This window comes from Muntiacus reevesi, chromosome 13, assembly GCF_963930625.1.
Source record: "Muntiacus reevesi chromosome 13, mMunRee1.1, whole genome shotgun sequence".
In the NCBI taxonomy this organism is placed as follows: Eukaryota; Metazoa; Chordata; class Mammalia; order Artiodactyla; family Cervidae; genus Muntiacus; species Muntiacus reevesi.
Genome location: NC_089261.1, coordinates 62,964,000 through 62,991,867, shown reverse-complemented (window position 1 = coordinate 62,991,867; position 27,868 = coordinate 62,964,000). Strand labels below are relative to the sequence as shown.

The 27,868-nt window shown below is 35.8% G+C and overlaps 1 protein-coding gene across 3 annotated transcripts in view; it reads left to right on the top strand.

The window, feature by feature from the left end:
* LRBA (LPS responsive beige-like anchor protein) overlaps nt 1-27,868 on the top strand; it is a 719,345-nt gene that overhangs the window by 475,108 nt on the left and 216,369 nt on the right. For all 3 annotated transcript variants that reach the window (XM_065905003.1, XM_065905001.1, XM_065905002.1), the window contains exons 41-42: nt 23,100-23,217; nt 25,401-25,503. In XM_065905003.1, coding sequence (XP_065761075.1) covers nt 23,100-23,217; nt 25,401-25,503 — 221 coding nt within the window. The remainder of the gene's footprint in view (nt 1-23,099; nt 23,218-25,400; nt 25,504-27,868) is intronic.

The window sequence follows — 27,868 nt, the reverse complement described above, 5'->3', positions numbered from 1 at the left end:
AAAGTCAAGGCAATAGAAACTCTGTTAATGGAAGCATAGAAAGAAAAAAAAATTAATACAAAGTGAACCGAACATTAGTCAGCTATGGGACAATGTCAAGTATACATGATATGATTTAAAAATACATATATTATGTAAACACTAGCCATAAGTGTGAAACCACAGTATTAAAAATGGATAAAGTAGATTTCAGGAATATTGTCAGAGATCAAAAGCATACCATGAGAGGTCCAATTTATCAAGGCGATACTAAAGGCCTAAATGTTTGTATGTCAGTGGTAGACAGAATAAGTGTTCCCTGAACATGTCATATCCCATCCCCCAGAACCTGTGAATATGTACCTTACATGAAAAAGGGACTTTACAGTGTTGACTAAGTTAAGAATCTGGAAGTGAGGGGATTATCCTGGATTATCTGGGTACCCAAAGTTAATACAGGGTTTCTTATAAGTAAGAGTAGAGACAGAAAAGATCGAAGAATGAAATGTGATGTCAGAAGCAGAAGTCAGAGAGAGAGAGAGATTTAAAGACTGCACTGCTGACTGAAGATGGTGGAAGAAGAGGCTGTTGGCCAAAGGATGCAGGCAGTCTCTAGAAGGTGGAAAAGACAGGGATAGATTTTCCTCATAAGCCTCCAGAAGGAACTCAGACTGGTGTTACTTGTTTTAGCCTTTCATGATCTATTTCGGAATTGTCACCTCCCAGATACAGTCTGGGAGATGATGTTGCACGTTTTAAGGTTTTAAAATTTCTCTCTCTGTGTTTGATAGAACAATAGGTATGAAGTCAGTAACTACGCAAAAGACTGGAAAAACACTACCAACCAATTAGATTTTAGAATTTTCTGTGTATCACATCATGTCATTTGCAAGTAGTGACAGTTTTACTTCTTCCTTTTCAGTTTGATTCCCTTTTATCTTTTTCTTATCTGATTGCTTTGACTAAGACCTCCAAAATTCCTTTTCTTGTTCCTGATCCTACAGGAGATGCTTTCAAACCTTTCACCATTGAGTATAATGTTGGCTATGAGTTTGTCATATATGGCCTTTATTATGTTGAGGTATGGTCCCTCCATGCCCACTTTCTGGAGAGGGTGATGATAATATAGATGTATAAATTTATTAAAACTCATCAAGCTGTATCCACCTATTATTTGTGTATTTTACCATATGTAAGTAATACCTTAATAAATTGTTAATTACAAAAATAGTGATTGATTTCAGTCCCCAAGTGTTTTCTCTTTGGCTTCTTATATGTGGGGGCTTTGAGCATTGAAGGTTATATTAATATGGAATTAGTTTGCTTCATTTATAAGTTGTTATTTTTAACATAAATTATGACTGAAGTAAAATAAACCACAGAAGAAATTTTGCCAAGAAAGGTTTACATTCACATCAACATAAAAACATATGAACAAATTATACAATTAATGCTTCTAGTAGAGGTCAAATAGATAGGTATTTAAGGCTATTGATCCTCAGAAATAAAATATACTCACTGAACCTCAGTAAATTCCTGTTCTACTCTCATTGTTACAACAGGTATACAGAGGTTACAAATATATGGGTAAGAGAAACGGTTTGGTGAACTCTGAGATGATAACTGAAGTCCATGTTAGTTTTCAGTTCCCTTTTCTAAGTCAAGTCTCCATTCTAAGATTGTGAAGAACACTGTCCTGAACCTTTGGTAATAGAAATCAGGAGGAAAGCATTTAAAATGGAAAAGAATTGTAGTCTTACCTTTAAAGACAGTGAGAAGAAAGAAAGGTTAGTCCTAAAGAACTCTAAGAATCTATGGAAAGAATTTTGGAAACTTCAGGAGAAAAAAAGAAAATAGGTTGAACCTTGAAAATTTCTGAAAGAAAGGAAAGGAAAGAAAATCATTCTTGTCCTCCATGACGATATACAACAACTGATAACATAGTCAATATAAAAAAATGGGGGCATACCTTTTCTTTATTCATATTTTAAGGAATCTTGTTATGCATACCTACATTGTTATGTATTATAAATATATTCAGCTCAGTGGTGGTTTTGTTGCACGTGTGTTTTACTTTTCTGCATGCTTCCCCCTTCTTTTCCTGGTTCTCCTCACTCCTCTCTCCTTTCCGACAGATTCTCACCCGCCTCATGCCTAACACATATTAACAGTCTAGCACAGATTCTTTCATATTTTTTTCCATTTTCATACAAATTTTTGTTTGTGAATTTTTTATTGATTTCCGAAAATGAAATCCTACTCTTTATGCTTTTTGGTATGTTGTTTTCCTCACTGTACTATATTTTGATGCTAAATATCCAGCAAGTCAAGCTGATATAGGTTTAATTCATTCTCTTCAATAACTGAAGAAGACGTATCAAAATTTTTCCTTATTTTCTTAATGACATTGAATTTTATAGTCTTGTCTACCATTTTTGTTTATATCACTATGAAAACTGTAGCTATTTTTATTTTTGGTAAATAATGTAAGACTGCTTTCCGAAGGGGTTTTACATTTCATCTTTTCATTAGCAATATATACTTATAGTTTTCTTTGCATTCCTGTCATCAAAGTATGTTATAGCTCCTTTTCACATTTAAGCCTGATAATTGTCTTCCAGAGTGTCAAGAACTATCAGATCTGAAATTTTACCTTACTTGCAAGGTAACAGTTTAACTTGCCAAAATTTCCTGAATGTTGGCAGAAGACATGAGACTCCTGGGTCCGATGCAAAGACCTTTATTACAACACGGTGAAGAGAATAAGCATCATGTTAATGTCTGTTCCCCTTAGCCCCAGGTTTCTCAAGGTGATACGGAGAGTTGCTATGGACTGAATTGTGTCCTTCTTCATTTGTGTATTGAAACCCTAAATCCTACACCCCAGTTGTGACTGTATCCATCTTTAGGAGGTAATTAAGTTTTAATGAGGTCGTGAGGTTGGTTCCCTAATGGGATAGGATTTAAAAGGAAGAGAGATCTTTCTTTTTACCATGTGAGGATTCTGTGAGAAAGTAGCTATCTACACGCCAGGGAGAGAGCTCTTTCCAGGAACTAAATCTTCAGGCACCTTGACCTTGGATCTCCCAGCTTCCAGAAGTGTGAGAAATATATTTCTGAGGCTTAAGTCGCCCAGTCTGTGATACTATATGATGGCAGTCTGAGCAGACTAAGCCAGGAAACCCAGACACATACTGTGTACCCAGTGAGTTTACATCCCTGTTGAGCCGCCTATATCTTTAGGAACCCGAAATGTTTACAGTGGGTAGTGAAGTCTGGCCTTTGCCCCAAAGGTCATCATTATCTTTATTATACTGGGTAGTAAACAGACTTGCCCTTTGCTCTGAAGCAAGACACTCTCTGTCTCTTCCAGGGCTGTTCTCTATACAAACATCCTTCAAAAGAATGTCTGACACAAAAGAGTAGTTTTGCCTCACTCCCAACTCCTGCAGAAATGTCAGCATTCAAAACAAAGTTGTCATGATTATTCTGTATGACTTGGTCCCTCAGTGTCTATCTGTCTGTAACACTATTCTTTATTCTCTCATACATTCAATCTACTTTGTCTTTAACAGATGTCTAACCTTAAATTTACTATACATATTTAGCACTTAAAAAATGTGTATCTCGGAAGCTACTTCCTTATTCCTTATCTCTACTTAACACAGTCTATGAATTTTGCCTATCTCATAAGTTACTGTCTTACTCTCAATGTTTAATGTTTCTTTTGGTTTCCATCTATCTCATTTTTTCCCTTCTGTAGCAAATTGAATGTTTTTAGATAATATAGAAAATTAATGTTACATAAGTATTCAGAATTTTTAGGGGCAGTGAGGTATTGGAAAGCTTATGTTTCTTGTTTAGGTATGGCTAACTCAAGGTAGGGCAATGATACTTTTATAGCATTTTTTTTCAATTTCTAGAAAAGTTTCCACTTTTTGTTCTTATAATACATTCATTTTTAAGTGAACCAAATGAATTCTCAACTTCTTAGTGTTTAAGAGAGGTTATTTTAACCTCCCTCTTTGCGAACAGTAAATTTTACTAACCTTGATTAAGGCCTGACTGAATGCCCTTAATAGAGGCTGAGACAGAGTCCGTTCACTATTTTTGCCAAGTCTAGCGATCTCTTTTCTGTTTTGTTTTGAAACTAATTGTAGGAACACGGAGTGGGAAATGAAGAGCAGTTTTCAGGAGAAATAGTTAATCTCATCATTCACTCATTAATCTCATCATGTATTCAGTTATGTCGTGTACTGGATACTCCAAGTTTATAAGAATAAATAATAGGTATGTCTACCTAAGGAAGTTTATTGTCTGATAAGGGATACAAATAAATGGAATTTGTACTAGGCCTGTGATAGCAGAAAACAGAGAATGGTTGCATCTGCTTGGGAGGTCAGGACGTTTTACAAAACCTTGGCTTGACCTTTCACCATGGAGGGAAGTACAAGGTAGTGTCAGAGCACAGTGTTAGATGCCTGATAGAGTTGGCTAGCCCACTTATTAGTTAAGTGATTTTGCCCAGTTCATCTAACTTCTCAGAATTGTTTCCTCATTTATAAAATGGTGAAAATTATATATATATTTCATAGTGCCAATTTCATAAATAATTGAAATAAAGCACTTAGCATAGATCCTGGCATATGACAAGTTTTAATTAAATCGTATGGGTTGCTGTTGTCGCTATTACTGTCTATACTCCTCTAATACAAGTAGCCTCACCATCTCCTCCACAAAGCTCAGTAAGAGTTTGCTTTTCAGATACTACCACACCATAGTGTTACTGACATGATGTTGTGTGACATGGTTGGAACATGAGATATGTCTGAAAATACTCAAAATATGATGAGGACTTGCTTTAAAGTAGATTTCAGTGGGCATTAAAGCATGAATGTAAGTGCGGACAGGAGGATGGAAGCTACCGAACTTGTTGACTGAGAGATGAGGGATTAGGATGACTCAGATTTTGACGTGGTTTTTGTGATTTCCTTTAGTAAAATAGTCTGTAATGGATTAATAGTAGCTCTTGAGGTGAATGAATAATGAATTCATTTCTGGATATGTTGAATTTGACAATTTAGAAGACACTGTTGTGAAGGTATCTAATCTAATAACTGTTTCAGTATGAGTCCAAAACTATCCTCTCAATGTAGAAGTTCAGTTCAGATCAGTTGGTCATTTGTGTCCGACTCTTTGTGACCTTATGGACTGCAGCACGCCAGGCTTCGCTGTCCATCACTGTCTCCTGAAGCTTGCTAAAACTCCTGTCTATCAAGTTGGTGATGCCACCCAACCATCTCATCCTCTGTTGTCCCCTTCTCCTCCCACCTTCAGTCTTTCCCAGCATCAGGGTCTTTTCCAGTGAGTCAGTTCCTTGCATCAGGTGGCCAAAGTATTGGAGTTTCAGCTTCAGCATCAGTCCTGCCAATGAACACCCAGGACTAATCTTCTTTAGGATGGGCTGGTTGGATCTCCTTGAAGTCCAAGGTACTCTCAAGAGTTTTCTCCAACATCACAGTTCAAAAGCATCAATTCTTTGGCACTCAGCTTGCTTTATAGTCCAACTCTAATATACATACATGACTACTGGAAAAACCATAGATTTGACTGGATGGACCTTTGTTGGCAAAGTAATGTCTCTGCTTTTTAATATGCTGTCTAGGTTGGTCATAGTTTTTCCTCCAAGGAGTAAGCATCTTTTAATTTCCTGGCTGCAGTCACCATTTGCAGTGATGTTGGAGCCCAAAAAAGTCTCTCACTGTTTGCATTATTTCCCCATGTATTTGCCATGCAGGAACGGGACCAGATGCCATGATCTTAGCTTTCTGAATGTTGAGCTTTAAACCATTTTTTTCACTCTCCTCTTTCACTTTCATCAAGAGACTCTTTAATTCTTCTCTACTTTCTGCTGTAAGGGTGGTGTCATCTGCATATTTGAGGTTATTATATTCCCCAGCAATCTTGATTACAGCTTGTGTTCAGGCATTTCACACGATGTACTCTGCATATAAGTTAAATAAGCAGGGTGACAATATACAGCCTTGATGTACTCCTTTTCCTATTTGGAACCAGTATGTTGTTCCATGTCCAGTTCTAACTGTTGCTTCTTGACCTGCATACAAATTTCTCAGGAGGCAGGTCAGGTGGTTTGGTATTCCCATCTCTTTCAGAATTTTCCACAGTTTGTTGTGATCCACACAGGCAAATGAAGCACAAGTTGGAATCAAGATTACCAGGAGAAATATCAATAACCTCAGATATGCAGATGATACCACCCTTATAGAAGAAAGCGAAGAAGAACTGAAGCGCCTCTTGATGAAAGTGAAAGAGGAGAGTGAAAAAGTTGGCTTAAAGCTCAACATTCAGAAAACTAAAATCATATCATCTGGTCCCATCACTTCATGGGAAATAGATAGGGAAACAACAGAAAGTGGCAGATTTTATCTTTTTGGGCTCCAAAATCACTGCAGATGGTGACTGCAGCCAGGAAATTAAAAGACGCTTACTCATTGGAAGGAAAGTTATGACCAGCCTAGACAGAATTTTAAAAAGCAGAGACATTACTTTGCCAACAAAGGTCTGTCTAGTCAAGGCTATGGTTTTTCCAGTAATCATGTATGGATGTGAGAGTTGGACTATAAAGAAAGCTGAGAACTGAAGAATTGATGCTTTTGACCTGTGGTGTTGGAGAAGACTCTTGAGAGTCGCTTGGACTGCAAGGAGATCTAACCAATCCATGCTAAAGCAGATCAGTCCTGGATTTTCATTGGAGGGACGGATGTTGAAGCTGATGCTCCAGTATTTGGCCACCTCATGCAAAGAGCTGACTCATTGGAGAAGACTCTGATGCTAGGAAAGACTGAGGGCAGGAGGAGAAGGGGATGACAGAGGATGAGACGGTGGATGGCATCACCGACTCAATGGACATGAGTTTGGCTGAACTCCAGGAGTTGGTGTTTGACAGGGAAGCCTGACGTGTTGCAGTCCATGGGGTCACAAAGAGTCGGACACACCTGAGTCACAACTGAAGTGAGCTGAACACAGTGAAAGGCTTTGGCATAGTCAATAAAGCAGAAATAGATGTTTTTCTGAAACTGTCTCACTTTTTTGAGGATCCAGTGGATGTTGGCAATTTGATTTCTGGTTCCTCTGCCTCTTCTAATTCCAGCTTGAACGTCTGGAAGTTCATGGTTCATGCTTGGAGTTCACGGTTCTGGCTTGGAAAATTTTGAGCATTACTTTACTAGCGTGTGAGATAAGTGCCATTGTACAGTACTTTGGACATTCTTTGGCATTGCCTTACTTTGGGATTGGAATGAAAACTGACCTTTTCCAGTCCCGTGGCCTCTGCCGAGTTTTCCAAATTTGCTAGCATATTGAGTGTAGCAGTTTCACAGCATTATCTTTTAGGATTTTAAATAGCTCAACTGGAATTCCATCACCTCCACTAGCTTTCTTCGTAGTGATGCTTCCTAAGGCCCACTTGATTTCACATTCCAGGATGTCTGGCTCTAGGTGAATGATCACATCATCGTGGTTATCTGGGTCATGAAGATCTTTTTTGTATAGTTTATCTGTGTATTCTTGGCACCCCTTTTTAGTATTTTCTGCTTCTGTTAAGTCCATACCATTTCTGTCCTTTATTTTGCCATCTTTGCATGAAAGGTTCCCTTGGTATCTCTAATATTCTTAAAGAGATCTCTAGTCTTTCCCATTCTACTGTTTTCCTCTATTTCTTTGCACTGATCACTGAGGAAGGCTTTCTTATCCCTCCTTGCTATTCTTTGAAACTCTGCATTCCGATGGGTATATCTTTCCTTTTTCCTTTGTCTTTCACTTCTCTTCTTTTCACAGCTATTTGTATGGCCTCCTCAGACAACCATTTTGCCTTTTTACATTTCGTTTTGTTGGGGATGTTCTTGATCCCTGTCTCCTGTATAATGTCACGAACCTCCGTCCATAGTTCTTTAGGCACTCTTGTCTATCAGATCTAATCCCATGAATCTATTTGTCACTTCCACTGTATAATCATAAGGGATTTGATTTAGATCATACCTGAATCATTTCTTTTCCATGGGGATGGTCTTAATCCCTGTTTGCTACACAGTGTTACGAACCTCTGTCCATAGTTCATCAGGCACTCTGTCTATCAGATATAGTCCCTTAAATCTATTTCTCACTTCCACTGTATAATCATAAGGAATTTGATTTAGGTCATACCTGAATGGTCTAGTGGTTTTCCCTACTTTCTTCAATTTAAATCTGAATTTGACAATAAGGAGTTCATGATCTGAGCCACAGTCAGCTCCCGGTCTTGTTTTTCCTGACTATATAGAGCTTCTCCAATTTGCCTGCAAAGATTATAATCAATCTGATTTTGGTGTTGACCATCTGGTGTTGTCCATGTGTAGCATCTTCTCTTTTCTTGTTGGAAGAGGGTGCTTGCTATGACCATTGTGTTCTCTTTGCAAAACTCTATTAGTCTTTGTGCTGCTTGGTTCTGTACTCCAAGGCCAAATTTGCCTGTTACTCCAGGTGTTTCCTGACTTTCTACTTTTGCATTCCCGTCCCCTGTAATGAAAAGGACATCTTTTCTGGGTGTTAGTTCTAGAAGGTCTTGTCGGTCTTCATAGAACCGTTCAACTTCAGCTTCTTCAGCATTAATGGTTGGGGCATAGGCTTGGATTACCGTGATATTGAATGGTCTGCCTTGGAAACGAACAGAGATCATTCTGTCATTTTTGAGATTGCGTCCAAGTACTGCATTTTGAACTCTTTGGTTGCCTATGATGGCTACTCCATTTCTTCTAAGGGATTCCTGCCCACAGAAGTAGATATAATGGTCATCTGAGTTAAATTTACCCATTCCAGTCCATCTTAGTTCGCTGATTCCTAGAATGTTGGCATTCACTCTTGCCATCTCCTGTTTAACCAGTTCCAATTTGCCTTGATTCATGGACCTAACATTCCAGGTTCCTATGCAATATTGCTCTTTACAGCGTCGGACCTTGCTTCTATCACCAGTGACATCCACAACTGGGTATTGTTTTTGCTTTGGCTCCATCCCTTCATTCTTTCTGGAGTTATATCTCCACTGATCTCCAGCAGCCTATTGGGCACCTACCAACCTAGGGAGTTCATCTTTCAGTGTCCTTTATTTTTGCCTTTTCATTACTGTTCATGGGGTTCTCAAGGCAAGAATACTGAATTGGTTTGCCATTCCCTTCTCCAGTGGACCACATTCTGTCAGAGTAGATCTGATAGACAGAATACCTGATGAACTATGGTGGAGGTTCGTGACATTGTACAGGAGACAGGGATTAAGATATTCCTAGGAAAAGAAATGCACAAAAGCAAAATGGCTGTCTGAGGAGGCCTTACAAATAGCTGTGAGAAGATGAGAAATGGAAAGCAAAGGAGAAAGGGAAGATATTCCCATCTGAATGCAGAGTTCCAAAGAATAGCAAGGAGAGATAAGAAAGCCTTTCTCAGCGATCAATGCAAAGAAATAGAGAAAAACAATAGAATGGGAAAGACTAGAGATCTCTTCAAGAACATTAGAGATACCAAGGGAACATTTCATGCAAAAATGGGCTCAATAAAGGACAGAAATGGTATGGACCTAACAGAACCAGAAGATATTAAAAAGAGGTGACAAGAATACACAGGAGAACTGTATAAAAAAGATCTTCACGACCCAGATAATCACAATGGTGTGATCACTCACTTAGAGTCAGACATCCTGGAATGTGAAGTCAAGTGGTCTTTAGGAAGCATCACTATGAACAAAGCTAGTGGATGTGATGGAATTCCAGTTGAGCTATTTCAAATCCTGAAAGATGACACTGTGAAAGTGCTGCACTCAATATGCCAGCAAATATGGAAAACTTAGCAGTGGCCACAGGACTGGAAAAGGTCAGTTTTCATTCCAATCCCAAAGTAAGGCAATGCCAAAGAATGTCCAAACTACCGCACGATTGCACTCATCTCACATGCTAGTAAAATAATGCCCAAAATTCTCCAAGCCAGGCTTCAGCAATATGTCAAGCTGTATGCAGGTCAGGAAGCAACAGTTAGAATGGGACATGGAACAACACAATGGTTCCAAGTAGGAAAAGGAGTATGTCAAGGCTGTATATTGTCACCCTGCTTGTTTAACGTACATTCAGAGTACATCATGAGAGACACTGGACTAGAAGAAGCACAGCTGGAATTTTTTTTATTAAGATTGGTGGAAGAAATATCAGTGACCTCAGATATGCAGATAACTCCACCCTTATGGCAGAAAGTGAAGAGGAACTAAAAAGCCTCTTGATGAAAGTGAAAGAGGAGAGTGAAAAAGTTGGCTTAAAGCTCAACATTCAGAAAACTAAGATCATGGCATCTGGTCCCATCACTTCAGGGGAAATAGAAGGGGAAACAGTGGAAACATTGTGTCAGACTTTATTTTTTGGGGCTCCAAAATCACTGCAGATGGTGACTGCAGCCATGAATTTATTCTTTTTTTTTTTTTTTTTAAATTTTATTTCTTTTAAATTAAAAAAAAAATTTCAAGAAAAAAATTCATAAAAAAAAATTCAGTCTTTATCTTTTCAAACCCTTGTGTTGAGGGCTGACTTTCAATAGATCGCAGCGAGGGAGCTGCTCTGCTACGTACGAAACCCCGACCCAGAAGCAGGTCGTCTACAAATGGTTTAGCACCAGGTTCCCCACGAACGTGCGGTGCGTGACGGGGGAGGGGGCGGCCGCCTTTCCGGCCGCGCCCCGTTGCAGCCATGAATTTAAAAGACGCTTACTCTTTGGAAGAAAAGCTGTGACCAACCTGGATAGCACATTTAAAAGCCGAGACATTACTTTGCCAACAAAGGTCCGTCTAGTCAAGGCTATGGTTTTTCCAGTAGTTATGCATGGATGTGAGAGTTGGACGGTGAAGAAAGCTGAGCACCGAAAAATTGATGCTTTCGAACTGTGGTGTTGGAGAAGACTCTTGAGAGTCCGTTGACCTGCAAGGAGATCCAGCCAGTCTATCCTAAAGGAAATCAGTCCTGTGTGTTCATTGGAAGGACTGATGCTGAAGCTGAAACTCCAATACTTTGGCCACCTCATGCGAAGAGCTGACTCATTGGAAAAGACCCTGGTGCTGGGAAGGATTGGGGGCAGGAGTAGAAGGGGACGACAGAGGATGAGATGGCTGGATGGCATCACTGACTCAATGGACATGGATTTGGGTGGACCCTGGGAGTTAGTGATGAACAGGGAGGCCTGGCATGCTGCGATTCATGGAGTCGCAAAGAGTCAGACAGGACCTAGCAACTGAACTGAACTGAATCATTACCTTGTAGAGGTAATCACCTCTAATGCCTTATCACTTGATTCTTGCACCTCTGTAAAGTTTGGTGTTGGATCCAGTAGTTATTGATGATATCCTCATTGTAAAATGAGAAGGCTGAAAATTCAGCCACTCTGGTAAAATCCAAGGAAAGTCAAATTGAAATGCATTACAAAAGAAAGTTGTTGCAGACATTCTTGAGAAATGTTGGGAATAGTTGAATACATTTTGGGATAATTTGTGAAAGCACAGGAGTGGAAAATTTCTCTTGGTAGTTTGAGTTAATCTACTTATTGTACAGAGCATCCTTAATGTCTTAAGACAAATAAATTATATAATATTTAAGTGAGACTGCCCCGTGGATTTTCTTGTCTTATAATGCTTTTGTCTGGTTTTAATATATGAGTAACGCTGGCCTCATAAGAAAAGCTGGCAAGTATTTCCTCCTAAGTGTTCTGGAAGAGTTTGTATAGCATTAGCACTGTTTCTTCTTTGAGTGTTGGTAGCATTCACCATTGGAGTCACATGGCCCTGCAGGTTAGTTTATGGGAAGATTTAAACTGCTGATTTGGTTTCACTAAATAAGTATAATGCGGTTTATGTTATGTTTCTTCTTGAGGGGGCTTTGGTAGTTTGTCTCTTTCAAATAATCTGTCCATCAGAAAGAATTATCCAATTTAGTGATATAAAGTTATACGTAATGTGCTTAATTGCTCAGTCGTGTCCAACTCTTTGTGAACCCATGGACTGTAGCCCACCACCCAGGGATAGGTAGTATTTCCTTATTATTCTTTTTATTATTATTATTGTTCTTAGTATTCTTATTATTACACTCTGTGTAATCCATAGTGATGCTTTTTCTCTGCTGATATTGATTCTTATATCATTCTTGATTTTCCTAATTTGTGTTTTCTCTCTTGTTTGCTTAATGAGTCTGGTTAGAGACATACATTTTATCGATCTTTTAAAAGAACCAATCTTTGGTGTCATTGATTATTTTCTTCTCTCTTTCTTGGTTTTCTGTTTAATTGATTTTTACTTTGATTTTATTTCTTTTCTTTTGCTTACTTTGGGTTTAATTTGCTTTTTTTTCCCCTGACTTTCTAATGTGGAAGCTGTATTCTTGAGAGGAGACCTTTTCTCTTTCCCACTAATATAGGTGTTTAGTGCTAGAAATTTCCTTTTAAGTACTAATTTAACTGCATTCCACAATTTTTGTATGTTCTGGTGTCATTTGTGTTCAGTTCAAAATACCTCCTAATTTTTTTTTCCTCAGACCCATGGGTTACTTAGAAGTGTACTGTTTCATTTTCATATATTGGGAATGAAAAAATCTGTCCTTGATTTCTAACTTAATTCCATTGTTGTCAGAGAATATACCTTTCTGGGACTTTACTGATGGCTCAACTAATAAACAACCTGCTTACTGAGACGTAGGTTCAATCCCTGGGTCAGGAGTATCCCTGGAGAAGGAAACAGTAACCTGCTCCAGTACTCTTGCCTGGAACATTATGTGAACAGAGGAGCTTTGCAGGCTACAGTCCATGGGGTCACAAAGAGTCAGACATGACTGAGCGTGTGCACAAACTTTATATGATTTGAATCTGCTAAATTTATCACAGCTTGGTTTTTGGTTCATGGTATGCACTGTCTCTGTAAATGTATGTTCAACTGCTGTTTTATAATTGTCAACTAGCTCATGGTCAGTGGTCTTATTCAAGTATTCTATATCTTTACTAATTTTCCATCTACTTTCTTTATCAGTCATTGAAAGGGAAGTGTTGTGATCTGTTTGTCATTGTGGATTTATGTGTTTCAGGTTTTGGTTCTCTCAGTTTTTCTTTTGTATATTTTAAAGCTCTACTGTTCCTTCAGAAACAATTAGGATAAGTATGACCTCTTGATGTAATGATCTGTTGTTGTGATGACCTTTACAAGTGAAATGACCCTCTGAAAGAAAGTGAAAGTGTTAATTGCTCAGACATGCCCAAGTCTTTGCAACCCTGTGGTCTGTTGGTGGAATTCTCCAGACATGAATGCTAGAGTGGGTTGCCATTCGCTTCTCCAGGGGATCTTCCTGATCCAGGGATTGAACCCAGGTCTCCTGCATTGTAGGCGGGTTCTTTACCATCTGAGATAACAGGGAAGCCCAACTACGGCAAAGGAAATGACTCTCTATTATTCTATTAGTATCCTGTTAATGGAATTCTTTAGTATCCTCTTAATTTTTTTAATTCTAATACCTACTTTGTCTAGTTTGGTGTACTTTACCAATGATCCTGTCATTTTTGTTATTTCTCCTCTCATTATGGATTATATTTTCTGATTTTTATTCAGGCCTAGTATTTATGAATTAAATGCCAGTTGTGAATTTTACCCTGTTGTGTTGTAGATATTTTTGTATTCTATAAATATTTTAATCTGTTGTTCTAGGACGCAACTAAGTTACCTGGAAATAGTTTGATCCATGTGGATGGTGCTGTTAAGGTTTGTTAGGTAGGACCAGAGCAGCATTTAGTCTAGTCTAGTTTTCCCACTACTAAGGCAAAATGCTTCTGAGGACTCTAGCCATTGCTCAATGCATTATGAGATTGTTTTTTGCTCTGCTTATGTGAGCTCTGGGTATTGTACCCTATAATTTGGTGGAATGATTCTTTTACTGGCCTTGAATTGTTTTCTGAAGCTGATCAGGTCTCAGCTGAAGACTGCACATCTCAGGAGTAATGTTACTTTTTAGCTTTCACTCATCTGTTACTTGTTCTTGGAGTTTTAGCCCCCTTGATCTTGTAGTACTTTAAGCTGTTTTCTCTACCATAAGAGACCACTATGTTCTAATCATATTTCTTCTACCTGTCCTGGAGCTTGCAAAGTCTTCTCCGGCAGGGAGTTGGGGCGGTAGTTGGTGTCACCACTTTTTCCCCTGTCTCTCAGAGTTCACTGTTGTTCCTTACTTGGTGTTTAAGCTCTTAAGAACAGGTTTTTTTCACATGTAGTATCTATTTTAAGTATTATTTATGTACAAGGGTAAGTCCAGTCCCTGTTACTCCATCTTGGTCAGAAGTTGAAATATACTGACTGTTCAGTTTGAATTTTTTAAAATGTGCTCTAGTTTTCCCTTTCATTTTCTGTCTGTTTTCGCTTTCTGCTGTGTTTGTGTTCATGCGTCCCCAGTGCCTGAGACTATGTGGTACGTGAGGTTGGGCCGGCTTTCCGTCTGTCCGTCTAGTCTCATAAAGCTGGAGGCGAGTAGGAACTCCAGTGTATGGAATGGAATCATGTTAACCTCCAAATCTTATCTAAGTAGCATCCATAATGTTCTGTCATATGTGTCCTTTAAGAAAATAACTTTTTGAAAGATTGTATCTGAAGCAGAATATAAGCCCAGTATTCAGTTTCATGCTTTAACAGGGAAGCAAATAGGAACCTGTACTACTCATTTATAATTGACTCCAGCTAAACAAGTTGAGTACTTAAGAGAAATAAAGTTAAAAAAAAAATAAAGTGGAAAAGTATTTCCCTCCAATTAGGAAGAAAGTGTCCTACTTTTGGCATCAAGTACTAATGTAACTTTTTCCTTTTCCTTTTTATTTCTGTTCTATATTTGAAGAACAGAAACAAATGTATTGAAGGTTTCTCCTTTAATTAGTTAAATAGGTTAGTCCCCAGAGAAACTTGGAATGACTAAATCATGTTGTATCTGCAACAAGGGATAAGTAGTCTAGCTACAGGCTGTGTGCTCAGTTGCTCAGTTGTGTCCAACTCTGCAACCCTGTAAATGGTAGCCCACTAGACTCCTCTGTCTATAGTATTTTCCAGGCTAGAACATGGGAGTGGGTTGCCATTTCCTTCTCCTGGGGATCTTCCCGACCCAGGGATTGAACCCACGTCTCCTGCATTTCAGGATTCTTTACTGCTGCGCCACCTGGGAAGCCCAGCTACACGCTGCTATTACTCTAATTTGGGTATTTGCTTCCTTTATGTAGAGAGGGCCTTTGATACCAATCTGAGATTGATATTAAATTCATCAAGTAAGAATTGACATCAAGAAGAAAGACAGGCTGTGTCCATTGCTTATTTTAAAAGTATACATTGTAGAATATTCGAGCCCATTAAAAATTAGGCAGTATTTTATTAGTGCTGATTTAAATGTAACTCTTTGTTCTTCAGAGAGTCAGTGTACAGAGTAATAGGCAAAAACACTTTGTAACTTCAATTCAGTGACAATAGCAGTCATTCTCACAAGCTTTTAAGAAGTAACTAGGATTCTTTTCAATTTAAATGGAAAAAATAAGGTATCATTTATATTATAATTTTCCCATATCATACCTGTAAGGAAAATTAGCTGTAAATATTTTAAATAAAAAGTAATACAGATATTGTTTGCATATTTGCAAAAGTTATTTTGGAAATAGAGTTAGGCAGAGTGGTATTAATCCATCTTGGGGAGAAAATAGCTAAATTGCAGACTTTTTTTTTTTTTGGCATTTTTCTAATTTTAAGAGTATAGATTAATTGATAAATTAGTACATGTTTATGTTTAACTTACTTATCAATAAAATGAAGGGTTTTGGTCTAATGATTGTTTTCTCAAGGCATTGGAATTAAAAGTCTTTACTGGATAAAGGTAATAAAAACTTGATAAGGTATACATATCTTATTTTTTTAGTAACTGTATTTTTTTAGTAATATTTTTACTACTCCAAAATACTTACATTTTTCTTTGTATATATTCAAGGTAATTTCTATATCTGTATAATTTCTATATACTGAAATCAAATACTTTCACATCTTATTCATGATAAAATTGACATTGTGGCTTTATTTTTATTATATTTTATCTTAAAAAGTAACTCCAAATCCAAATATCTGTATTTTAATTCAACTATGTACCTGTTTATTCTATTCTTTTTCTCAAAATTTAATGCCTTGCTCTTTATGTGCTGTGAAAAAGAAAGCAAGGTACATTCATGTTGCTAATTATTATTCCTTATTAGCCTTCTTTTGTATATTTAGGTTCTTCTCTCATAAAAATCATAATGGAGATACAGTTTAAATTTTTAAAAATCTAAAAATTAGTTGGATGATGGCTAAATATCTTCTTTGTTCTGCTTATTCATTACTATACTTGGCTCTTGACTTGTTAATATATATATATTAAATGTTAGTTCAGTAAGAGATGGCTTTTATGAAACATCATTTAGAATGCAAATTATCTTTAAGCTGAAGAATATTGAAAATAAAAGAACCAACTGAGTCTGAATTATTTACAGGCCAAGGGCTTAAAGGTGCTCTGCTCCAGCACAAATATTAAATTATGAAATGGGAATTTCAGTTTGCCATAAATCTGTCTGCCATAGCAGCTTAAAATAAAATAGTTTTACTCATCTAAAGCAACATCAATTTGCCAGTCTGTGCTTCATGTATCAAAGAGCGTTCTGTGAAAATATCAATATCATTGGTTAATATAAATGAAATTAATTTTTAAAGCTGGGCTAAAGGTTGACATCTGAAAAATTGCATTACTTTGCAGAAGAGAAATTTCTGTCTTCTAGTGAAATTTCAGGTCATGAGGGCAAGTAATTTTCACAATCTTCAATGGGAGTCAGTGAAATATGAACTTCATTGTCACCTAGCCCCAAAGCGATAAGATAAAATGAGCTGATACATCATTTGCTGTGGTTTTATCATCTCCCTCAGTAATTGGAAGAGAAAACATAGGAGTGTATGTGTTTGTGTGCTCACTTCTCGCCCCTCCCAGATGCCCCATCGTCCACACCCAGGCTAAAACCGTTTTAGCCCAATCAATACGGAGGTCACACAGCATTTTATTTATATATTTTTAATTTTTCATACTGACTAAACTGCCAAATAGAACATTAGAGTAGTGAATATGTTTAATTGAATTTGTCACACATGAAAATGCTAAGGAGAATACTGCATTATAGTATCAGTAAGCAGGAGGAAGTTTACTATATAGATGAAAAATATAAAATAACTCATAATGAATTTAAAAGGTAATTTTCTTTTATAACTTTTATATTTTTGTTGTCATTTTTTCCAAGTTTGGGGGCAATCTGTGTGTTCATGGATATATATTAAATAGCAAAATTGCCGTGTTAAAATTTCTACCAGTCAAATATATGCTATTTTTCAATTAAAAGAGACCTCTAAGTTTTGTTTAAGAATATATATTTAAATAATGGTGATGAAGAACATCCTTAAATTAACTGGTATTCAGTATTAAAATAAATTTAGTGCTATCCTTTGATATCAAGTTTCAGAGAAAATATGTGCAGCAAAATCTAAAAACTATGTTAGTAATAGAGTGGTGCAACTTTAAAATACTTGATTACAATTACTTTCAACTGTTTTGTTAAAATTACAATTATTGTAAATAAAATATATTGGCACATGTGCTTAGTGGCAGATTGATAGACTATATTTAGACTAGTGCATTTTTTAACATGTATTTCATTTTTATTATTTCAAATATTTACTATTTTCTATAGTAAGATATAATCCTTGTGACTGATTTATAATTATTTTCGTGAAAATGAGATATGAATATTTTCTGATTGTGGTATCATTGATTGATGGCTTGATTAGCTTCTAGTTTGTATACTAAGTTAAAAAAATTTTTTTAATGTTAAATATATATCAGTATATTTTGGAAATGATTTTGTTATGAAATTTTAAGTGCTCTTGTTTCTTTGTATTATTTGATTTTACTTTTGTTACTGAATTCTTTTGAAATTAGTATGGAATTCTCTGGAAGAGTAAAATCTCTCAAAAAATTGATGAATATTTGAGTCTAGGATATGCAGTGTGACCTTTAAACATTAAGAATAGTGTTTTAAAAAACACTTAATTTGATTCTATAGATGCCAACTCTCAAATATTTTTTGTGATATTTTTCAATCACTTTTTAATATCTTTCCCTTTAAAAGAATTTGAAAAAATTTACTGAGGGTAGAGTTTAAAAAGAAAGCCTTTTTTCTCTACTTAAATGGAACAAATATGGCTATGTTTTCAGAGACTACTTTAAAATCTATTTTTTGAACATACCTAATATTCAATAAATAGGGTATCATGTAGTTGGGCAGTAAATAATACAGATTTTTTTTTTTATCCTTCCATGAGGATGAGAAAAGTGGAAGTGTTATTTGGATAAATTCGTTAACTTTTCAAAATGAATGGTTGAAGGTCAAAAATTCTTTCTAACCAATTAATGCAACAGGGTGAAGCAATTTTCACATGTATTCATAGTATACTATTTGCAGTGTAGGGGGAAAGGTAGATTTACTTGGGCAAAATTCTTTTTCACAGTCACAATTTTTAGATAAAATTTTAAAGAAAATATGTTTGATATTTTAATGTAAAGAAATAGGTATATATGCATTTATATGTGTGAGAGTATATATACATATAAATGATTTCTTTTGTTCCTCTCTACAACCTTTCGTTAACATTTGACCAGTAAACTGTCTTTATTCAAATAAATTATTAAAAAATGAAAGTTGAATTCACTAATAATAATACTAACGATATTGAAACAAGATGGAAAACATTCAAAGAGAGTGCTGAGGGCTGAAGCTTTCAAGCTATTCTAGACTTGGGGTCATAACTGCGGAGCAATGGTAATGATACGGTTTCCATAGTAACCGATTCATTGGAGGGCTAGACCTCTGTCTAGGGTGCTGTCAGTGTAAGTAGAGTTTCAGTGAACAGAAAGTCCCAAAGAAGGGTCTGCTTCTACCTAATCCAGTTTTAATTGAACTCTAGAGACTTTGAAGTGAAGCCTCAGACCAGGAATATACTATTCCAATAAGAAATAAACCTCTTGCTTAGCTAGGTCGCAGCTGCTTCTCAGTACTGACACCTTTTCCTAATGAATACTTTAAAGAAATGTTATTATATCAATTTCAGCTAGTAATTCTCTTAGTTAAGAAATTCTTTGTTTCTGTTTTAAATACCACTATCCTGATGTTAAGTACAGATTTTCATTTCTTGTTTTTTTTTAAGTCAGTCTAATTTTATCTGTAAGATTTTAAATGTTGATAGCTTTGGCAGTTTTAAATAATTTTCTGTCTCTCCTCCTGTTTCTGTTTTTCTTAATTTTTAAAACATTACCTGCTTATATTTAACTCTGAAAACACACTGTCATCCATTCAGTATAATACCATTTATATCAGGTTTGCACACATGTAGAACAATTCTGGATGTTGTTTGTAGATGTATATATACTAATAGAATAAAAATTTATATGGTAATGCTAAACCTCAAAACATGGATAGTGACTGGCTCTGATGAAGAAGGAAAATGGAATCAGGAAGGGTTATATATGGGAATTTCAATATTATCTATAATACTTCATAAATTTTTAAAATCTATATAACAGTGTGGCAAAGTATTAGTATTTTGTAAGCTTCAGGGTGGTTCCATGGAGCTTATGTCATTTTCTGTCATTTGGAGTAAGTTTGACGTTTGGTAATAAAACAAAGTTTAAAGGACCATGCCACTTGCTGTATTTCAAGGTATATTTTTAAAATACCTATGTTGCTTAAAGGAATGGGATATAAATGGAATATTTTCACTGATTGGAAAACTATTACATTAAAAATATTATAATAATGTTTTAGTGTTCTTACTCCTCTTAGTAATTGAGATATTCTAGAAAATACTAATAATTAAATCTTTAGGTTGCACAACCGTGATCTTGCAATGATCGACCATCACCATATTAAGCAACAAGTCTTATTACATAGCTCTACAGATACAAGAGGTAGAATTTTCAGACCAGTGTGTGATATTTTTAGTATATGACAGAGCTTGAAGCCTAAAGCTTTGTTGTTTATTCTTGTTTGATTTTCCTCTTTCATTTTTAACACAAGTACAGGGGAAAAAATGTAGTTGATTAAAATTTCTGATGAGTTCTAGTTTAACAGATGTTTGAACTCTTTTAGAAATGTAACAGTGTATCATCTAAGTAGGCTCTGGACAGTTTAGACTGGACAACCTGGGAGTAGGCCAAACTTTACTACCAGCTTTCCAAGGGACTCCTATTAAGTATTTAACTTGTTTAGGTCTCCTTTTCTGCACAAATGGTGGATAGACTGGACCAGAAGTGTTACAGAACGTATATTGGATTCTCTATTACTTGATAAGCTAAAAATGGCAAACTCAAATACCAGTGGAAACTAGGCAGATAATAGTAACTAAGTGAATGTGCAGAGATTGTTTGGAAATGGAGAGTGCCTGTCAGTTGTGCTGTGTGGTGTATATAGACCTACGCTTGGCAGATGCTCCGTATTTTTCCTGAGGAGCCATAGATATGCCTGTTTTTATCAATAACCCTTTTCTCAAGTATTTTCAACTACTTGAAATTTTGGGAGAATTTATGGCCCGAACAGAATTAATGTGGATCATATGTGGGGTTTTGGTTGCCGCTTGTTCACTCATTTAATCATTCAAAACTGTCTCCTTGTGTAAGACTTTGTCACAGAAGATGAAAATAGAGTACATTCAAAACCTTTGTTCCAGTAGAACTTAGATTCTAGTATTCCAGTGCTGAAGAGAGGCAAAAGAGAAGCGAGGAGATAACGTAATTTCTGGTGGTAGTGAATAAGTGTTATGAAGGAAGTCTGATGAGTTTGGGATGGAATGAGGTGATAGTGGCAGAAGTGGGGTTCGATCCTGTGGCTTCTCTACCGAGGTGACATTTGGGCGGATATCTGAATGTGAGGATGAGCCAGCCATGTGAAGATCTGGGAGACCAGTCTGAGCAGAGGAGAAAGCACATATAAAGGCCTTGATGAAGAATGAGTTGGGCTCATCAGACAATTCCAGATATAAGGCTTTATAAACAGTTATGAAGAACTTCAGCGTTAATTGGGCTTCCCAGGTGCTGCTAGCAGGAGAGAACCTGCCTGCCGGTGCAGGAGATGTAAGAGATGCAGGTTCAGTCCCGGGGTCGGGAAGATCCCCTGCAGATGGGAACGGCAGCCCACTCCAGTATTCTTGCCGGGAGAAGCCCGTGGACAGAGGAGCCTGGCGGGCTGCAGTCCCTGGGGCTGCACAGGGTCGGACACGGCTATAGTGGCTGGTCAGCACTCAGAGTTTATAACGCATGTATTGCGGAGCCACTGGGCGGTATTAAGTACCCAAGAGATAGGATCCGATTTATATTTAAAAAGCTATTTTCTCTGACTCCTCTGGTTGTAGTAGATTCTCCAGGTAAGATTAGAAGGAGAGAGACCAGTCAGAAGGCCACTGCACACTCTGGAGCCTCGGACCTGCTGGTTACAGTGAGAGAAAGGGGTGCAAGTGGCAGTCGGTTTAAAGAACTCTTGAGTCGTGTCAATATTTTGTCCTCTCTTTTCTGTTAGTCTCTCTTGATCTTACTTACATAGGTATTGACTGTATGAAAGAGTTTGAAGGATTTTCTCTCTCACCTGTTTTAAAACTGAAAGTGTTATTCATTGTTTGGAATTTTGAGTTGTTGTTTGGTTTTTCAGAAAACACTGGGCCCAGGAGTTGTACCCATTCTTTCGTTTCTAGATGCCGTGGTACCCGAAATAGAATATTTTCTGTAGAAAAATCTAAATACGTATTTCGTGAATTAACTAATGTTGCTGTCTTTTAAAACAACAACAACAACAAAAACCCTGTATTTTGCATTAAGGATTATAGATTTTTTATAATTAAGATCTAGAAAATGTAAATATAAAGTGGACAGCATTTATGTAGGATAAATTCTTAACATTCATTATTTTTCCTCTTATCCCATTTTTGTCTGTACAATGCAATATCATATACAAATGTCACTTTATTTGTGTTTTTTAATGGTGGTTACTTTTGAGAGATTTATCTTAGTTGTTTAACTTAATTTGCTTTCACGAATTTTCATCAGTGTTTGATAGCACATCCGTCTCATTTTATTTATTAATATTCTGTGAAGTACTAAGTACTAGTGTGGAGAAATCCCAAATCTGCCTTTAACACCTTGATAATTAAGCTTTTGAAATGAACTTTTAAAAAACAAAGCTTGAATAACAAAGCAACAAAGTGGCTTAGTACTAAAGACAGGATTACTTTGAGTTTGCAAAGCATTCTAAGCCATTGCGTCTGTCACATGGGATGACAAGAATTTGTAACAAGTTACTCTGACAACCACCTACTCCATGGAGAGATTATGCTGAGTTCATTCGCAGGTTTGTGTTTAGCTTTGCTGACAAAATGATGCTTAACCTCTTATACGGCCAGTCTTTGTGCTTCCTGAATGAGTGACTGTTGCCTTAACAGTGACCTTATAACTGTGATTTTTTGAAGTTATGAACTTAAATTTGTAATTTTAAAGTATCTAAAAAGTATTTCTGGATATATTATATGAAACTGAATTTTATATGTGATCTATAAGCATGTAGGACATTCTTTTGAAGTCTTTCTTCTTTTTAAAGTGTGTGTAATACTTTATTTCTATAATATGACTCAAAAATCAATCAGTAATGCTATATGTATTTTCTGAAAAGCAATAGTTGACATCATTGCCTTAAAAAGCCCCCAAATATATGTATAGAATAGATGTGTTACAGTTTTGTTCAGCTGTTTCACTTAAACATCTTTTTCATAAATTGCAATCTACTTTTTAGTCACCCTCCGAATTATTTCAGTAACTGTTTATTCATTTCTTAGAAATTATTTTTCTTAATAAGGACTTCTGTGTTTTAATTGGGGGAAAGAACAAAAAGATTCTATTGTACTTACTCGGGATTCTCTTTTTCTTCACTAGATCCTGGCATATACAGAAGGGCTGCATGGGAAATGGCTGTTCTCAGAGATACGATCGATCTTTTCTCGTCGTTATCTTTTGCAAAATACAGCCCTGGAGATCTTTATGGCAAACAGAGGTAAGATGATGTTGCAGATGTATGTTGTTACAGAGCGAACGTCCATCTCCTTAAGATTTCATTTTGAACATACCATGTTGTTTCCTTTCCGTATTGTTTCCATTTGGATAGGATTGTGTAGCCTACTCTGCATGACAGACCTCTTTTTTGAACCACGTGCCTCTTCATAGTTTATACCCCTTTGGTTGTTCTTAGAATTATCTGCAGTTTCTTATTTTTCTGGCCAAATCACAAATTAGTACAGGACTTTATAAACATGGGGGATAAGTACGCTTTTAATCAGTTGTGGAGTTTTGGTGTCCTCAGCAGTGCTCTGATATTTAAACTCCTTCTGGAACGTGGCTGCGTTTCAAGAGGGGAGAGGGTAATCAAATAATTCATACGTTTATTTAATTTTTTTGTCTAATCTATTGCCATTTATAAAGGACCATCAGAAGATGGTACTGAACTGTCCTGGTTGCTCTGTATTACCTCATTCTTGAAAGAACTGAAATTCAATTTGTGGGTTTAGAATTGAACTTGGTGAAATTCATTAAGATTAGAAGGAGGGACAAGGTGAACTTGAAGGTAAAGGGTTGTGGGGTATGAGTGGAGGTTTACAAGTGAGAATATGTAAAATCTTGTGATTTATTGTACATGCTCATTTTATTTAAGTAGATTTTTAAGTTTTCATGTTTTCCCTTTCTATAATGTACAAGTTTTCATTTAAAAATCTGCACATAATGTATATTCCATGTATACTTTCTTTTTTTAATGAAATCATATGTCTTTAGGGAATACAGATTTCTTTAGGAAAACTTGGTTTTTCCTTCCATATCTGGTCTTCTTCTACACACTTACCACTTTTTCTAATGTAAACATTATTCTTTCAGGCAAATAATCAAGTGAATGTTTTACACTTCAGTTCAGTCTACATTCTTGCTGTCCCAAAGGGGTTTTCACCTCAAAATATTTATTACTTGCTCATCTTATTTACTTTCCTTCTTTAAAATTTCTTAAGGATGTTTGCTTTGTATCTTCGTGTGTTTCTCTACTGCCTTTTCCTTAGACCTTGGTCACCTGCCATAATCTGAGTTTTTCCTTTTTTTCCACTCGTAATAGTGGATATGTAAGAAAGGCTTATTCAAAAGTTATGTTGGATATGTATATGATAGTTCTAAATATATTTTAGGTGTTTAGTGCATGATCATATACTTATTTACCTAAAAATATTGTAATGTCAGTGTTTAAAATTACACTGACATTGATAAAAAATTTTTGGCCCATAGTATTTTTTCAGGTTAGGTAGAAAAAAAGGATCATCTTCTAGATGAATATCTGTAGATTATTTATGGTTCTGATACAAAAGTTAATATGATTAAAATTTCAAGACTGACCAAATTACTATCTTCTAAATTCTCTGCAATGATTTTATGACTTTGTTATTGTCATACTTTTTAAGGATGAAATGTTGTACATCACTGTCATAAATTAACATTTATATACTGAGTGTGTTTATATATATGATGCACAGTTATGATGATATGTACAGTTACATACGATGTTCTCGAAGTACGTAATTATTCAAATAGAAATGATTAAAAAGCATTTGATTATTGACCTTGTAGGAAAAAATTTTCTTCAGGTCACACATTGTTCTGGATTATGTGAACATATAAAACATAAACATATAAGCACTGTATTATATGTTTATATAATATTTACATAAGCTACAAGAAAATACAAGAATTTGCATAAATTCCAAGAGAATATTTTTAAGCTGTTGCTGATTAGAAGTAAATACAACTGACAATTTAGTAACTATAGGTTAAGTATATTAGATTGTTAAGTATATAATCTTAGATTTTTTATAGAAATTTACAGACATATTTTTATCTTGCCAAAATTCAACTTTGAAAATTCAGAATTGTAGCTAGATAAAATCTCAACTTTGTGTCACATTAATGCAACAATAATTATTAGTCCTGACAGTATTTAGAGAAGGAACATTCTATGAGTAAAATAAATATCATCTCTGGCATATTAATGCTTAAACTTCATATATACTATGATAAAACTAATACTATAAAACTTCTATTGAGTAGATACCTGAACTAAGAGTAAGCATTTTACTGGACCAAGAAATCAGTTTTTCAGAAAGGCACTCATATTTCATTCTGACTTTTAAAAATTATTTTTTCTAGTTGCTATAATGTTCAACTTCCCAGACCCTGCAACAGTAAAGAAAGTGGTTAACTATCTACCTCGTGTTGGCATTGGAACCAGTTTTGGATTGCCTCAAACCAGGTACTGTTTTGTATGAAACAAATACGGAAAATAATCTGTAATAATATTTTTCTAATTTGTTTTGAAATGCATGACCTTCTGTTTTATGCTTCATTGTAAATGGTAATTGTTAGTGTATCATTTTGAATCAACTGAACTTCTGTCTGAAGAAGCTCAAAAAAGAGGAACAAATGTAAATGAAACTAATCTGAAAAAAAGAAAGCAATAAAACTAGAATATCAGTGAAAAGGAAAACAAAAACAATAAAGAAAAATCAATGCAATGAAAAATTGAATCTCTGAAAAGATTAATAGGAGTAATAAATATCTACATAAGGCTTATGACAAAGGACACAAAATGCCAATATCAGAATTAGAGAAGGAATATCACTACAGATCCTATAGATATTTAAAAAATAAGGACATATTGTGAACAAATTTAGACAACATAGATGAATCGGCAGATTCCATGAAAGATACAAACTGAAAAATCTCATTAATGAAAGTGAATAGCTTTAATAACTCTACAGAGGAAATTGAATTTGTAGCTTAAAACCTTCTAACAGAGAAAATACCTAGCTCAAATGGTTTCACTGGCAAATTCTATCAAATGTTTAATGATGTGACACAATTTCTCGGAAAACTCTTCAGATAATAGAAAAGAAGGATAAGTTTACCAAGTAATCCTGTAAAACCAGCATTACCTGAATTCCCAATCCACAAAAAAGCTTTTCCAGAAAGAAAATTAAAGACCATCTTGATTGAAAAGGAAGAAGTGAAACTGTCTTTATTAGTATATATACTTAATGTGAAATTGCTGAGGAAACTGCAAAAATTTTCAAAAAAGGTAAAAAGCTCTTAGAACTCATAAACAAATTTACCTGTTTTGCATCATACATAATTTTGTTCTTATATAGCAATTAACAATTGGAAACTGAAATTAAAGTATGGTTTAAATAATATAAAAATTAAATAACTATGGGTATATTTGCAAATATGTTAAGGATTGTTCACTGAAAACTACAAGCACAGTTTAGAAAATGAAAGAAACCTAAAAGTGGAAAGTTGTACTATACCATGTTCATGAATTGGAAGACTCAATGTACGTGAGATGTTAGTTTTCTCCAAACAGATCTGTAGGTTCAAAGAAAGCCTATCCAAAATTCTAGAAGACTGTTTTGGAGAAATTGACAAGCTGATTCTAAAATTTAAGTGGAAATGCAAATATCTAGAATTGCTAACACAATTTTGAAATAGAAAAAGTTGGAGGGCTTTACCTGATTTCAAAATTTAATATAAAATTACATTCACTAGTAGAGTTTGGTATTTTTATAAAATAGACTTATAGAGCAATGAAATATAATAGTGTCCAGAATTAGGCCCATCCATAAATGGGCAATTTGATTTTCAACAAAGGTATCAAGATATATTGATGAGAGAAGATAGTTTTTTCAACAAAAAAAAGAGAAACAAAAAGACAACCCCCCCCAAAAAAAACCCCATGTCACCCATTATCTCAAAATGTAACATATTAACTAAAAATGTAACATATGTTAGCTCAAATTAACTCAAGTATGACATGGACCAACAGATTGGTTCCAAATAGGAAAAGGAGTACATCAAGGCTATATATTGTCACCCTGCTTATTTAACTTATAGGCAGAGTACATCATGAGAATCGCTGGGCTGGAAGAAGCACAAGCTGGAATCAAGATTGCTGGGAGAAATATCAGTAACCTCAGATATGCAGATGACACCACCCTTATGGCAGAGAGTGAAGAGGAACTAAAAAGCCTCTTGATGAAAGTGAAAGAGGAAAGTGAAAAAGTTGTCTTAAAGCTCAAAATTCATAAAACTAAGATCATGGCATCTGGTCCCATCACTTCATGGCAGATAGATGGGGAGACTGGAAACAGTGTCAGACTTTATTTTTTTTGACTCCAAAATCACTGCAGATGGTGACTGCAGCCATGAAATTAAAAGACGCTTACTCCTAGGAAGGAAAGTGATGACCAACCTAGACAGCATATTATAAAGCAGAGACATTACTTTGCCAACAAAGGTTCGTCTGGTCAAGGCTATGGTTTTTCCAGTGGTCATATATGGATGCGAGAGTTGAACTGTGAAGAAAGCTTAGCGCCGAAAAATTGATGCTTTTGAATTGTGGTGTTGGAGAAGATTCTTGAGAGTCCCTTGGACTGCAAGGAGATCCAACCAGTCCATCCTAAAGGAGATCAGTCCTGGGTGTTCATTGGAAGGACTGATGTTGGAGCTGAAACTCCAATATTTTGGCCACCTCATGCGAAGAGCTGACTCATTGGAAAAGACCCTGATGCTAGGAGGAATTGGGGGCAGGAGGAGAAGGGGACGACAGAGGATGAGATGGC